Here is a 14,986-nt window from a genome sequence, read left to right as displayed (position 1 = left end):
GCTGGGTTGCGGTACGCAAAGGAAGTGGTGGCGGCGCTGTCATGGGAGAGAGAGGGGTGGTGGCGGCTCTGGGTTCTCAGAGGTAGGAGAGAAAGGACGGTAGTGGGGTTGAAGGAAGCATTGCAAGAGACAAGGGTATTTTAGTAAAGTTATATATATTTAATTAATGAATTATTATTATTATTAGCTGATCTGGACCGTTCAAATAAAAAATATTAAATCCAATGGTGAAAATGTGAACTGATCCACCGCTGACCCACGTTAGGCAAAACCCTTCTTTTTACCTACTTTTCTTCAGTATTTTTCTTTGTCCATATTTTGTCTTGTATATGAAATTTTTTTTTTAGAACAAAGAAATTTATATATATCATAAAAATAAATCATGAGTATATGAGTTCTAGATATAATGCAATAAAAAGGTACAAAATGATATTATAATCAAGTTATAAAACATGCATTATGGATACGCATCAATCTCCCCACGCTTGCATTCTGTTTGTCCTCAAGCTAGCTTTCAGACCATATAAACTATAGGCTTAATTAAGTTTTTGTCCCCAACCTTTTACCTAAATATAACTTTAGTCCCTAATCGTCGGAGTTAGTGTGGAGAGTGGTTCCTTTTTTTTTTGCAAAATAGTTGGTTTTGGTCCCTCCGGCTGTTTGGGTCAACGCCGCTGATGTGGCCTTGCCACGTCATTTAATGAGGTCTAGGTGGTTTTCTTTTTGTTTTTCATTTAAAAAAAACCTAATTAATTTTAAAAAATGAAATTATTCAAAATTCTAAAAATAAAAAAATCTTAATGGCAACAAATTTCCTATTGATCTAAGGTTTCTATCAAAAATATTCTCCTAACGTGTTCTTCACCTCAATTTACAGAATAGGAACTTTTCAAGTCAAAACAAATTTCCAAAACAAAAATTCCTAAAAACAAAAATTTCCAAAACTATATCCCCAAATCTCCCACCACCAAAATCCCTAACCCTACCTCTCTTGAAAGACGCTGGCAAGGTCAAGACGGCGATGATGTCAGAGCTCACAAAGGTGAAGACAAAGGGACACCATCGCATGCGATTCAATGGACAAGGTGCTTGTGATGAAGGCATTACGACGAGGTCGACACCAAGGCGTTTGTGGTGGTTCTAATTTCGGGTTTGGTGGTGATGGGCGAATTTGGTTGTGATGGTGGTGGGTGGTGGTGGTTTATGGACGGTGCGATGTATGACCAATATTTGGTTCTGTTGTACATCTCTAGGTTTTGATGATTACAAGTATATATTTGTTAATGAACAATTTTTGTACTCTAACGTTTGTCTTTTATATGTTTGACAACATATTCTGATTCTGATTGAAAGATGAATTCATCAGAAGTCAAAGACCAAAGATTGACCATTAATTCGCTTCTACACTCACTACGTTCTGATCAATGGTAGAATATTCCTTCAAGCTTTGATAATGGGTTCTGAAGATCAAGTGTTGAAGACTCTGAAGATCAGAAGTTCTGAGTGAACGGCCAAAGACTCTAAAGACTTGAAGAATCTGAAGACCCAAAGAGAGTTGGTTCTGAAGATCAAGTGCTTCTACTTTGAAGACCAGAAGTTCTGATTGAACGGTCCAAATGCTGAAGACTCGAAGTTCTGAAGATCCACGCAACCTCGTGACTCTTATTAGAAGCTTCACAAGCTCAAATATTGAAGCGCCTCTGAAGATTAGAACTCAATAGCAAAAGGCAAGCGTCACTATCCAAAGTACAAGCGCACTGTACTATTCTGACCGCCTACCTAATGAGGATCAGCCATTGCAGGTTCTGGAATTTCCAGAATTGCCCTCCAACTGATAGAATTTCACAACGGAAATATCACTCAAGGCTTGGAGTATATAAAGGCTGAAGAAAGGAGAAATGACTAAGAAACTTATTGCAATCAAAATACACTCAAGCGGATACCTTAGCAATCTATTTCTTCATTGTTCTAAATCTGTTTACACCTTGCTTGTTTAGAAGCACTCTTTTGTAAACTAAAACTTTGTTCAAAGTATTTGTAATTCCTTAAGGGACCAGGTTAGGTCAGAATCCTTGAGAAAGACTAAGACTTGTGTGTCTTAGTGGTTGTTAAATCTTAGGTGTGTTAGTCACGTAGCAAGTTGTGTTGGTGTAGTTGTAATAGCCCTTGATTAGTGGATTACCTTCATTCAACGAAGGAATAAATCACCTTATCGGTTGGACTGGAGGTAGCTTGAGGATTTTTTCAAGTGAACCAGGATAAAATCACTGTGTCCTTCTCTCTTTATCCTTTGCACATTTATTCTTTGATACTGAGAGATTTGCGTGAAATTTTCAAGGAAACGTTTTTATTTGCAAAACCCTATTCAAACCCCCACCCTTTCTAGTGTTTTTAATACCTTCACGCGGGTCTTGCAATGGCGGTCTACACTGCACAACGTGGTGGTTCTGGCCGCAACATGTGGAAGGAGCGAAGGTTGCGGCTGGTTCCGATTAGGGGTTTGCTTGGATTCGTGGTGCCTGGGTTTTCTTCTTCATCTTCTGATTGTGGTTGGTGGTTCTTTTGTGGTTCTGAGAATGGAAATGATGGCATTGGCCCAAACGGTCGGAGGGACCAAAACCAACTATTTTGCAAAAAACGAGGGGCCTACACTTACGCCGGCGAGGGACTAAAGCCATATTTAGGTCAAAGGTTGGGGAGCAAAAACTTAATTAAGCCTAAAATATATGCATCACCACATAACCAACTAGATCAAGCAATGAATCTTTTCATGTGAAAGGGGTAATGATAAAGCATGCATACAAGTTTTATTCCCCCTACAAAAGCATATAAATCATGAGTAGATTTTTGAAAGACTTAACCTAGACATTTAGCACTTTGGAGATCACACAGGTCACCATCACTCAATGGGGAATGGTGCATAGAAAGAATTCACTCAATCTATTAGTAAGGCACAATACATAGACCATGTTGAACAATCAACACTAGAATAAAGTCATATACAAACAAGTGTGTGTAGAAAAGGACAGACCTCTTTAGGATTGTAATGGGGTTTAAATGCAATGCAGGGCATGATTTAGAATAACAGGATAAGAAAAGAACTATCGACATTTCACGGTGAAGTCATTTTACTTTAAGCACAATAGAGCATTTATTATAGTTCACTAGGATTTTTCACTATTGGAAGGGATTTGCGGCGTAAAACCAATAAGACTCTTTCATTATTGTTTCTGCTCTTTCCATACAAATCCTAGCAAAAGCACGTTAATTAGTAAATAGTGCTGAATTCTAATGATAGCATTGGAACTTGGAAGGGATCCTCCTCTTGATTTAACATTATAGATAATCACATGAAAATTATTAGTTGATATCACTCGTTTTTTTACTATCTTCTTCTCTGATTTCCAAAAGCATATTAAATTTACCTCAATAAAAATATTCTCCAACTTGAAACTAATATTTTGTTAAAATACTTCCGGGGAAGTATTTTTTGTCTGGACCTCATGGTTGAGGGATAGGAAAAGATGAAAATGGAATTGAGTAATTTTAATTTGTGAAAGTTTTATCTTCATTTAAATACTAAATTATAGAGACTTTATTTCAATTTGAGAATATCCCTAAAACCTCTCATCATCTCTATCTTACTTTCTCATTATATATTAGTCTCAATACATTCAAAATAAACTATTACTTCAATTTTGTATAAAACCAGGCATGCCAAAACCACTAGCACAAGCACCGCCTTCAAAACCACTAGCACCCTCATGAGCACCACTAACACCACTACCACGAGGGTTATCAATATCTTCTTCCATAATATCGCCTTCAGTAACGACACTAAAACTATGATACTCAAGGTTCTGGACAAACATGGCCGTAATAGTGACCCCATTATTCCCAGCCATGACCTTCCCAGCAACGATCCCACTAAATTCTTCTCCCTGCAAGCTAGAGATGGAGATCGTAAAGGTGGGGTGAATCACAGAGGAAGATAGATTTGGGATGAACGATGGCTGAGAAGAAGGAAAGCCAACGCCACCAGAAGATTGTATCAAATAAGAGCCAGAGAGGCCCAACAAAACAAAGGGTCCATGGGCGATGAAAGAATAAGGGGCTTCGGCCTTAGGGTTCCTAAGAGTCACGTTGGAAATAGTGCCCGCCGCATGCACCACCATAATGCTGGAGTTTCGGAGGCGGGCAAGCTGGGCCACCACCTCCATGACGTCCTTGCCAGCTCCGACCTCGATGATTGCTGGCATCATGTCGTAGTTGTCCTGGGAGATGACCATCGAGGGCTTTGGCTTGTTCCTGGAGCCCGGTGGCCGGCCGACGGGCCTTTTGGCCGAAGAGGAGGGCTTTGCCTGCTGGTTGGGGCTGAGGCCGGAGGGTGGAGGCTGGAGGTGGAAACCGAAGTGTCCAAAACTTGGAGAGAGGTACATTGGCATGCCATGCTGCAGTGCCATTGTTTGGTTATGTTCTGAGAGAGTGAGGCAGTGAGTGAAGGATGAGGCTTGATGGTATCTCAACTAGAATTTATAGTGTGTTTAGGGAATATGAGAGTCTATGTGTGTTAAGATGATTTTGGTTGTGGAGCATCTTATGAATATTTTATTATTATTCAAATGTTAGGTTGGTCAAAATTCTTTATGATATTTCTGATCTTGACCAATAATTCAGGCATCATATAAATCTTTTTAATTACTGTTCAAATGTTAGGGTCAGTCAAATTATTTTATTATCAGTAAAATTCTTTTGAGACGCACGTGGCGTTGAAATTATAAATAACTGGTATTCAAAATGATGTAAAAGGTAATAGACTGAAGGCCAAACTAAATGCATACTTTTGCGGCAATTCAATTCATAAATAGGTCAATTCAAAATTGATTGATTGTGCTTTATCCATTCTTTCATTCATTTCTTATTTTAATTCCGATGGATTTGCACTTTTTTTCCAGAGATGCCATCCTCCTAATTAATCTATTTGTCAAACTACATTCTAGGAATTTAATCTATGCCACGAAGAATATTTCTCTACATTCCTACTCAACCCAAGTTATTGGACAAACGAAACTTATATATTAATAATAAAGGGCATAAGCCAATACAGAATCCAAATATTACATAATCCAAAGCAAAACGAGAAAGAAAACGAAAACTAGCAAAGCAACACAAATAAGGAGTAACACAAAACACAAGATTTCCAGAGTAACTAGCTTTGTGTCCACAACCAGAACCCGGCAACCAGCACCCAACTACCTCCTCTAGATAACGCTAAGGCATCAAACTGATAGAGAAACAACAAAAACTCCTCGTTAAACCTGCTGCAGAGTCTCCAAAGACACCCATAGAACATCAGCACGGTTGCAACCTGCTTTGGCCAGCTTGTCGGCATCCTCATTTACCTCTCTGTAAAGTGATTGATTCCAAGACAATATACCTTCTTCGCAAGGAAGTCAATCTGACAAAGATCATATAGAAGTGTTGTCGGTCTTCTACCAGTTGAAACTACCCACCTGACAATCGTTGAATCACTCTCGATGTAGACGTTACTTAGCATAAATTGCTGGCAGAATAACAGGGCAAGGAGGATAGCTTTAACCTCCGCTGCGAATGCCCATCCATGTCCTATCCCTTTGGAAAATTACCCCACTATCACATTATCATGGTTACGCACTACTCCTCCGATCCCACTAAGTCCAGGATTCCCTTGGGAAGCTCCATCAACATTGAATTTGAGAAAGCCAAGAGAGGGAGGTTGTCAAACAGCCACACGTGGTGCTTTCAAGGATTTACTTACCTTAATGTGGCAGAAATTGGAGGAGAAGTGGGATGCATTGTATGGACAATCTTTCCAATGAAATTTGGTCCACCATGCCACTTTCAGATGGTCAAAGTCCTAAACCTCATAGGCTATAAAAGCTTTGTTCTTAAATAACACGTCGTTTCTGTCCAACCAAGTTGTCCAGGTAAGAGAAGAAGGTGTTAAATTCCACAGTAACAGATCAGGAATCACAACCAAACCTTCCCACTCGACTGCCAAAGCTGCCATCAACCTCGGAATGGCCTACGAAATCCTTCTCTGTACATAATGGCACACCAAAGTTGCCATATCTCATAGAAATGCAAAAACAAATGTTGCGTTGATTCAGTGGACACATTGCACATAGAGCAAACCCTTTGATCATGGACTGTGATCCCTCTCCTCATCAAATTCGTTTTGGAAGCAACTTTGTTGTTGCAGATTTGCCAGAATAGCAGCCCAACCTTAGGAGGGATAACTTTCCAAGTTTTGACCGGGATTGTCAAACCACTGTTTTGAGATGCTCTCCTCTCAGCCCACGAATACAAGGAGTTAATTGAAAAGACCCCAGAATTATCGAGCCCCCATATAAGACTATCTGTTGCTCTGAGTTGTGGAAAGGCGGAAGCAATTGCCAGGTTGAAATCAGAGAAGATCTGCACCTCCCAAGCCAAAAAAACCCTTCGGAAATGCTGGTCCCATTTCCATTTTCCATGGTGAATACATCCCACATCCTACATCCTAGCATTCTTGTCAGTTGACATAGAAAAAATCCGGGGAAAATTCTCCCTTAAAGGGATCAAATCTTCCAAAGGATCGTTCTAGAAATTAATACACCTTCCATCACCAATTTTGCATAAGGCACCTTCTTTGAAACCCTTTTAGAGAAAGGAGTCTTCTCCTATGGTAACCAATATATCCTATAATAAAGGTGACCAGGCCACCTTCTCTGGCTGCCAGTTAGAAAGTAGCAGAACCCGAGGGTCCAAATCATATTTTGCGATGATAAAATTCCTCCATAAGCTTGAATGTTTTAACCCAAACCGCCACGCCCATTTAATTAATATGGCCTTGTTCCTCTAAAGGTTCAAGGAATCCACACAATTTTATTATTCCCACTGTCGCGGCACCATATGAAGGACCTGATAATTTTTTCAATCTCACCCACCACGCATAATGGAGCTTTGAAGATGGACATTAAGAAAATGGGGATTTAGCACAACGCTGCCTTGGCAAGGATAAGACGGCCACTAAGAGAGGTGCACTTTTAGTTCCACGAACGAGTTTTGCCTCCAAGCTTTTCAAGCATGGGATCCCAAAAAGATTTCCGTCGAGGGTTACCTCCTAAAGGGGCACCAAGATAATGCAGCGGTAAATGCCCGACACTCCACCCATAGAAAGTAGCCACTCTCTCCGTTGTCTCTTCCAGAACGTTACAACCCACTTGCAACGTTTAAGATAGATTCACTTTCAGACCAGAAGTAAACAAGAAAGATATCAAAGTATTGCACATAACATCCAATTGCTCTTCGCTATTTTCACAAAAGAGCAACGTATCATCCGCAAATTGGAGATGATTAATGCGGAGAGAGCTTCCAACTTTGACCTCGCAGAACAAACCATCCTGAAGTAGTTGGTTTAGCATACACGAAAACCCATTAGCACAAATGTTGAAGAGGAACGGTGATAACGGATCGCCATGGTCAATGAATTTGGATGTTAAATACCTGACGACGCTCTGTTGGGACGCCCAAGAGCCACGTTCTATTACTTACCCTACTCGTCTCGCCCTCATCATAGATCCTTAGTCTCTTCACATGCCTTCCTCGAGGTCTGGCTCTATAGGGCGTGCCACATTCTCATTTCAATTGAAAATTTCCTACAACACAAAAGTCAAAATCTACTCCTAACTGTTCAAGTGCATTTTTATACTGAGGCTTGCCTCGCCTGACGAGGCTTTTTTGATTTAATTAGATTAAGAATTTTGGCTCACTTTGTAAGGCTTTTGTTCTCTATGATACTTGTGCTTGAATCCAGTGATCACTAGGGTTGCCCGAGGCTTTGGCTCACTTTTGGAAGACTCTAATATTTTAATATATTTATTATTAATTATATTTATTTGTTTTCATTATAATGATGATAATATGCGTGGAATTCTAAGTATTTTTACTATAATATTAATATATTAGTATTACGAAGGCTCTTGTTGGTAAATCCGCAAGTGTACGAATTCACCCGGTTTTAATTATCGAACCACAGGGATTGTGAGTGACTAAATTCAGCTTAAGCCTTGAGTTTGAAGGTTTGTTTTATTAAAATAAAGATACATCGATGTAGCAAAGATAAAATATAAGAAAAATAGAGATGGAAATGCTTTGGGTTCTTGTTCAACTAGTCAATTCAAGCACATCATTCTAAGCACATGAACACATGAATCTCTCCTTGATGATATAGCCTAGTTACTCACTTATTGATTCCTCACATAAGCAATTCTCTCATACTAAAAGCTAAGCCCAATTCCTTGTGTACTTAGTCATTTATATGAGGTTTTAGATCATGCAAATTCAGGCCATCAAACCTCAACCCTTCCTCTATTCCTAGTAGCAAGCATAGAAGGGGTAATCCCAAATCGGTTCCCTAATCTATAACAAACTTCCGTTCTGATTATAGAAAAGCATAAAGCAAGCATGCATACAAGCTTAGATTGAAATTCAGAATATGGGATTCAAGAAAAGAAGAAGAACATGTGGGAAAGAACTCAAGATTATAACTCAAATATGAAAAGTCTTACAAAGAAAACCAAAGCAATAGCAGAGATATTAGCCAAGCATTGCTTGAGCCATGCTTGGCTAAGAACCTGAATTACAAGCTTGGAAGCCTTCTCTCACTGTCCTAGATGATCTTCTACCTCTGAATGTTACAAAGTATGAAAATATATTCAAAATTACAAAAGAAAATGACTAGAATCCTATTTATAGGCAAAATCACGAGTCTGGGTTGTTCCGGGCGCTCAGGCGCCAATTCAGAGCGCCTGAGCGCCAGTTCCATGCTGAAAAAGTGCCTCTGGAAGGCAATTGGCGCCTAGGCGCTCAACAGGAGCGCTCAGGCGCCAATTACTCTCTAGCATGATGTACACAACTATCTAATTGGCGCTCAACACGAGCGCCTGAGCGCTCTCGACATGCTAGAAAGCCTCTTGACCTTCTTCTTAACTCCCCTTTAAGCCTCCCTTCAATTTTCCAAGACTTTTGACCTTCTTTCTTCAGCAGTTTCAGACCTGATTACTTAGGAACAAAGCAAGGAAAAATATCTAGGAACTCCAAGAGATTATTAGCACAAAAGACCCCTCAAATAAAATAGGAAAATTATGCAAGTCCTAAACTTACTTAAAATGCAAGAAAAGTCCCTATAAGACTATGGAATTACCAAAACAAAGTAAAAACACAAAGAAAGGCAAAAATGCATGATAATGCATGAAACACTACATGAGACACAAGAGAAAGACTCAAAATCTACAAAGAAATGACCCTAAAAACACTACTAAATTCGGGTCATCACACCACTATACTCTACGATAGCTCGCCCTCGAGCGTCACTAAGATTAGCTTGCCCTCAAGCACAAAGAATTACTCCCAACACACATGCCAAAAGAGGGATACATTTTTAGAAAATCGGGGGATCAAGTAAATGCAGTTAGTTCCAAGAGAAAAATTCAACAATCAACTTCATGCTACTCTTAGATAAAGAAGAATTAGAGTCCACTATGAGAAGCATTTAGAACTAACATCCTAGCATGAGACAATAATTTAGTGCACTGAGCACACAAGCAAGTTCATAGGTTCTGCGAATCATTCACTCAAGAGCAACTAAAGTTGACAATGCATTATTCAATGAGACTTCAAAAGGGTTGTAATGTTGGCTAGGTAAAGCACAAGGTAGGTGGTCCCTAAGGAAGACTAAGGCTGCACAAAATTTGAGTGTGATCCTACATGAAAACCGGAGCTTAAAGCAATTGATACTTAGCACACGAGTCTCTCAACCACCTTTTGTTGCAGAATTTTTTCGTTTTTTGGAACTCCACTCATTCTATGGAGTTCATTTTATTCTTTTGACTTTTTTTTGGAACTCCATCCGGCCATGGAGTTCATTTTCGCTTTTCAATTTCCGGCCATGGAGTTCATTTTCTCTTTTCCCCGGCAACGGCGCAAAAAACTTGTTGGTAAATCCGCAAGTGTACGAATCCACCCGGTTTTAATTATCGAACCACAGAGATTGCGAGTGACTAAATTCAGTTCAAGTCTTGAGTATGAATGTTTGTTTTATTGAATCAAAGATATGTCGAAGTAGCAAAGATAAAATAAACAAAAACTCAGAAAAGAACATGCTTTGGGTTCTTGCTCAACTAGTCAATTCAAGCACATCATTCTAAGCACATGTTCTCATGGATCTCTCCTTGATGCTATAGCCTAATTACTCACTTATTGATTCCTCACATAAGCAATTCTCCCATACTAAAAGCTAAGCCCAATTCCTTGTGTACTTAGTCATTTATATGAGGTTTTATATCATGCAATTTCGGGCCAACAAACCTCAACCCTTCCTCTATTCCTAGTAGCCAAGATTGAAGGGGCAACCCCAAATCGGTTCCCTAATCTATAACAAACTTTCGTTCTGATTATAGAAAAGTATAAAGCAAGCATGCATACAAGCTTATATTGATATTTAGAAAATGGGATTCAAGGAAAGAAGAAGATCATGTGGGAAAGAACTTAAGATTATAACTCAAATATGAAAAGTCTTACATGAAAACCAAAGCATAAGAGAGATTAGCCAAGCATGGCAAGAGTCATGCTTGGCTAAGAACCTGAATTACAAGCTTGGAAGCCTTCTCTCACTCTCCTAGATGATCCTCTACCTCTGAATTTTACAAAGTATGAAAAGATACAAGAGAAAATGACTAGAATCCTATTTATAGGCCAAAGGGGCGTGTTTTCTGCCACCGGGGCGCTCAAGCGCCAGATCATGGAGCTCAAGCGCCAGCATCAGATGCTAGCAGAAAACACCTACTGTTTAGCTGGCGCTCAGGCGCCAGACAGGGGCGCTTGAGCGCCTGTGCTCGCCCAAAAACTCCTTGAACTTCATTTTAACTCCATTTTAATGCCTCCTTACTCCACTTTAATGCCTCCTTCAAGTCTCCAAACCTCTAGACACTCCCTCTTCAGCTGTTACAACCTGAAAACATGATAACAAAGCTAGGAAAATATCTAGAAATTCAAAGGTTAGTTTTGCACAAAGGCTCCAAAACAAGTGGAAATTGTCTAGGACTCCTAAACTCTAATAAAATGCAACTAAAGCCCTTATAAAACTACAAAATTACTAAACTAATGCAAATGCACAAATAAAAGTAAAAATGCATAAGAATGTATGAAACACTACATGAGACACACGAAAAAGACTCAAAACTAGCAAATAAATGAATCTAAAAACACTACTAAATCCGGGTCATCACAGCACTATACTCAACGACAGCTCGCCCTCGAGCGTCACTAAGATTAGCTTGCCCTCAAGCATAAAGAATTACTCCCAACACACATGCCAAAAGAGGGATACATTCTCACAAAACCGGGGGATCAAGTGAATGTAGTTAGTTCCATGAGAAAGATTCAACAATTAACTTCATGCTACTCTTAGATAAAGAAGAATTAGAGTTCACTATGAGAAGCATTTAGAGCTAACAAACTAGCATGAGACAATTGTTTAGTGCACTGAGTACACAAGTAAGCTCATAGGCTCTGAGAATCATTCCCTCAAGAGCAACTAAAGTTGACAATGCATTATTCAATGAGACTTCAAAAGGGATATAATGTTGGCTAGGTAAAACACAAGGTAGGTGGTCCCTAAGGAAGACTAAGGCTGCACAAAATTTGAGTGTGGTCCTTCATGAAAACCAGAGCTTAAAGCAATTGATACTTAGCACACAAGTCACTCAACCCCCTTTTGTTTCAGAAATTTTCTTTTTTTTTTGGAACTCCACCTTTGCCATGGAGTTCATTTTCTCTTTTTCTCTTTTTTTTGGAACTCCATCCAGCCCATGGAGTTCATTTTCTCTTTTCAATTTTTTCAATTTTTTCAATTTTTTTCTTTGGGGCAAGAGACAATTGCACTTTTCATAAACTAGCTCCATTAAGATTTAAGGACCACAAATCCCCATTTAATCCAACCAAACAACCAGCCCATATGACAAAGGTAACAAAGAATTCTCCACAAGGGCTCAAAGGGGTCAACTAGGGACAAATATGTTATAAAACAAATTCTGAAGTCCAAGAAAACCTACCAGTCTAAAAAATGCAAGTCTCATAAAGCTACTCTCAAGGGTGCACTAAATGAAACACAGAACCAAGAAGTGCAAGTGAGTCAGGATCCTCTAGTGAAATTATATAGTGAAGGGTCAAAGATGGACCCTTGTGGACTCACATCAACTCTATCCTCAAGACAACACTTAGAAGACCGAAGTCTCTCCCTCTCTTTCCCAAACATACAATCACTCCCCAAAAGAAAGCACAAAGTATCCACTAAAAAAATTTTCAAAACCAGCATCATGTGAGTGAGCTAGACTTGGGAACATGTCATTTGAGCAAAGGGCATAAAGACCAAGGTATAAAAGACTCTAAAAAAAATGCATGATCAAAAAGATAAACAAAATCTATAAAAGAAAAATATGCTAAAAATGCATGGACTAAACTTAGAGTAAGAAAAGAAACCTCCTTTCAAGTGATTGAGTGCCTCCAGGTGTTCTCCACTTTTATTTCCTGAAACCATAACAAAAGAAACAAAAACGTAAATCTGAAAAAAACATGGGTTGTCTCCCATTCAGCCCTAAGTTATAGTCTTAGGTAGACTATACTTCAAACTCGTAACTCAAACCAAAAATCACAAATAATCCCCGGCAACAGCGCCAAAAACTTGTTGGTAAATTCGCAGGTGTACGAATCCACCCGGTTTTAATTATCGAACCACAGGGATTGTGAGTGGCTAAATTCAGCTTAAGCCTTGAGTTTGAAGGTTTGTTTTATTAAGATAAAGATACGTCGATGTAGCAAAGATAAAATAAAAGAAAAACAGATATGGAAATGCTTTGGGTTCCTGTTCAACTAGTCAATTCAAGCACATCATTCTAAGCACATGATCTCATGAATCTCTCCTTGATGATATAGCCTAGTTACTCACTTATTGATTCCTCACATAAGCAATTCTCTCATACTAAAAGCTAAGTCCAATTCCTTGTGTACTTAGTCATTTATATGAGGTTTTAGATCATGCAAATTCAGGCCATCAAACCCCAACCCTTCCTCTATTCCTAGTAGCAAGCATAGAAGGGGTAATCCCAAATCGGCTCCCTAATCTATAACAAACTTCCGTTCTGATTATAGAAAAGCATAAAGTAAGCATGCATACAAGCTTAGATTGAAATTCAGAATATGGGATTCAAGAAAAGAAGAAGAACATGTGGGAAAGAACTTAAGATTATAACTCAAATATGAAAAGTCTTACAAAGAAAACCAAAGCAATAGAAGAGAGACTAGCCAAGCATGGCGAAGCCTTCTCTCACTCTCCTAGATGATCCTCTACCTCTGAATGTTATAAAGTATGAAAAGATATCCAAAATTACAAAAGAAAATGACTAGAATCCTATTTATAGGCAAAATCACGAGTCTGGGCTATTCCGGTCGTTCAGGCACCAATTCAGAGCGCCAAAGCTCCAATTCCATGCTGAAAAAGTGCCTCTGGAAGGCAATTGGCGCCTAGGCGCTCAACAGGAGCGCTCAGGCGCCAATTACTCTCTAGCATGATGTACACAACGATCCAATTGGCGCTCAGGCGCTCAACACGAGAGTCTGAGCGCTCTCGACATGCTAGAAAACCTCTTGACCTTCTTCTTAACTCCCCTTTAAGCCTCCCTTCAATTTTCCAAGCCTTTTGATCTTCTTTCTTCTGCAGTTTCAGACCTGATTACTTAGGAACAAAGCAAGGAAAAATATCTAGGAACTCCAAGAGATTATTAGCACAAAAGATCCCTCAAATAAATTAGGAAAATTATGCAAGTCCTAAACTTACTTAAAATGCAAGAAAAGTCCCTATAAGACTATGGAATTACCAAAGCAAAGTAAAAACACAAAGAAAGGCAAAAATGCATGAGAATGCATGAAACACTACTTGAGACACAAGAAAAAGACTCAAAACCTACAAAGAAATGACCCTAAAAACACTACTAAATCCGGGTCATTAGCTCTCTTGAGAAAAGATTCTCCTACAATATCAATGATGTGACAAGGTTTTAAAGACCACACTTGGTGAGGAGTTAGGGGGAGCTACACTGTGGTATCAGAGCTTAGGTTGAGAATACCAAAGCTGTTGATGAATTTGTCAAGTTGGTCGAGTCTTGTTGGGAAGTAGGTTTGTCATGCTAGGTTGTGTGACTTGTGTCTTGTGCTTGTTTGACTGTGTGAGAAGCAGTGATGCTTCAATTGTTTGCTTGTGTGAATTTCTCTATGATTTTGAAAGAAAGGAATTTCTTTGTGAATCTGATATGTTTACCACATGAGCATCTGGATGGATTGGTTAATCCGGTATCATGTTCTTTTGAATTATACCCTTAAGGTGGTGATTATTTTGAATCGAGAATCTATTATCTAACCGCAAATCTTATAAGGACGACTTAAAAAAGGGTCTTAGGAGTATCTGTTGGCAGCAAGTGTAGAAGAGAAGAAAAATGAATAAAAAATTGCAATTAGCAGGGATGATGATATACGTAACATACTAGAGGTGAAATATTTCACCGGTGTTTTTTCTGATTATGTTCTACATTGCAAAATATGAGTATGCGTGTCGAACGACATATAGATAGTGAAGATTTTCAGAGTACTGCAGTCTTTTTATGAATCGAAGATTGGGTTTGATACATACATGTCGTGAATAGTACTCCGTCACTAATTACTTTGCAACAATTCTCTTTCATCATTTTGTCGTTACTCTTATTCTATACACTAGGATTTTGTGACGGTTATAAATCCACAACAAATAGTATTGTCACTAAATACTTCAAGATGGAGAACTTCTTTCAGTATCTTTTATTCACTGGGACATTGTGACAGATTATGTTTCAGTCGCAAAGAAAGTCTAGAAAAA

At 38.9% G+C, this 14,986-nt stretch overlaps 1 protein-coding gene across 1 annotated transcript; it reads right to left on the bottom strand.

Annotated features, from left to right (window-relative positions):
• Positions 1–3,692: 3,692 nt before the first annotated feature.
• On the bottom strand, positions 3,693–4,463 carry LOC130735998 (AT-hook motif nuclear-localized protein 28-like). The gene has a single exon (XM_057587861.1). The coding sequence runs from the start codon at positions 4,461–4,463 to the stop codon at positions 3,693–3,695; it is 771 nt and encodes a 256-aa protein (XP_057443844.1).
• Positions 4,464–14,986: the final 10,523 nt, after the last annotated feature.

This window comes from Lotus japonicus, chromosome 2 (genome assembly GCF_012489685.1).
Source record: "Lotus japonicus ecotype B-129 chromosome 2, LjGifu_v1.2".
Classification (NCBI taxonomy): Eukaryota; Viridiplantae; Streptophyta; class Magnoliopsida; order Fabales; family Fabaceae; genus Lotus; species Lotus japonicus.
Note: the sequence above shows the minus strand (reverse complement) of the source record. Positions and strands in the feature narration are given on the sequence as shown.

Coding starts and splice junctions, on each gene's coding strand:
- LOC130735998 (XM_057587861.1), bottom strand. CDS start 4,463: ATGGCACTGCAGCATGGCATGCCAATGTACCTCTCTCCAAGTTTTGGA.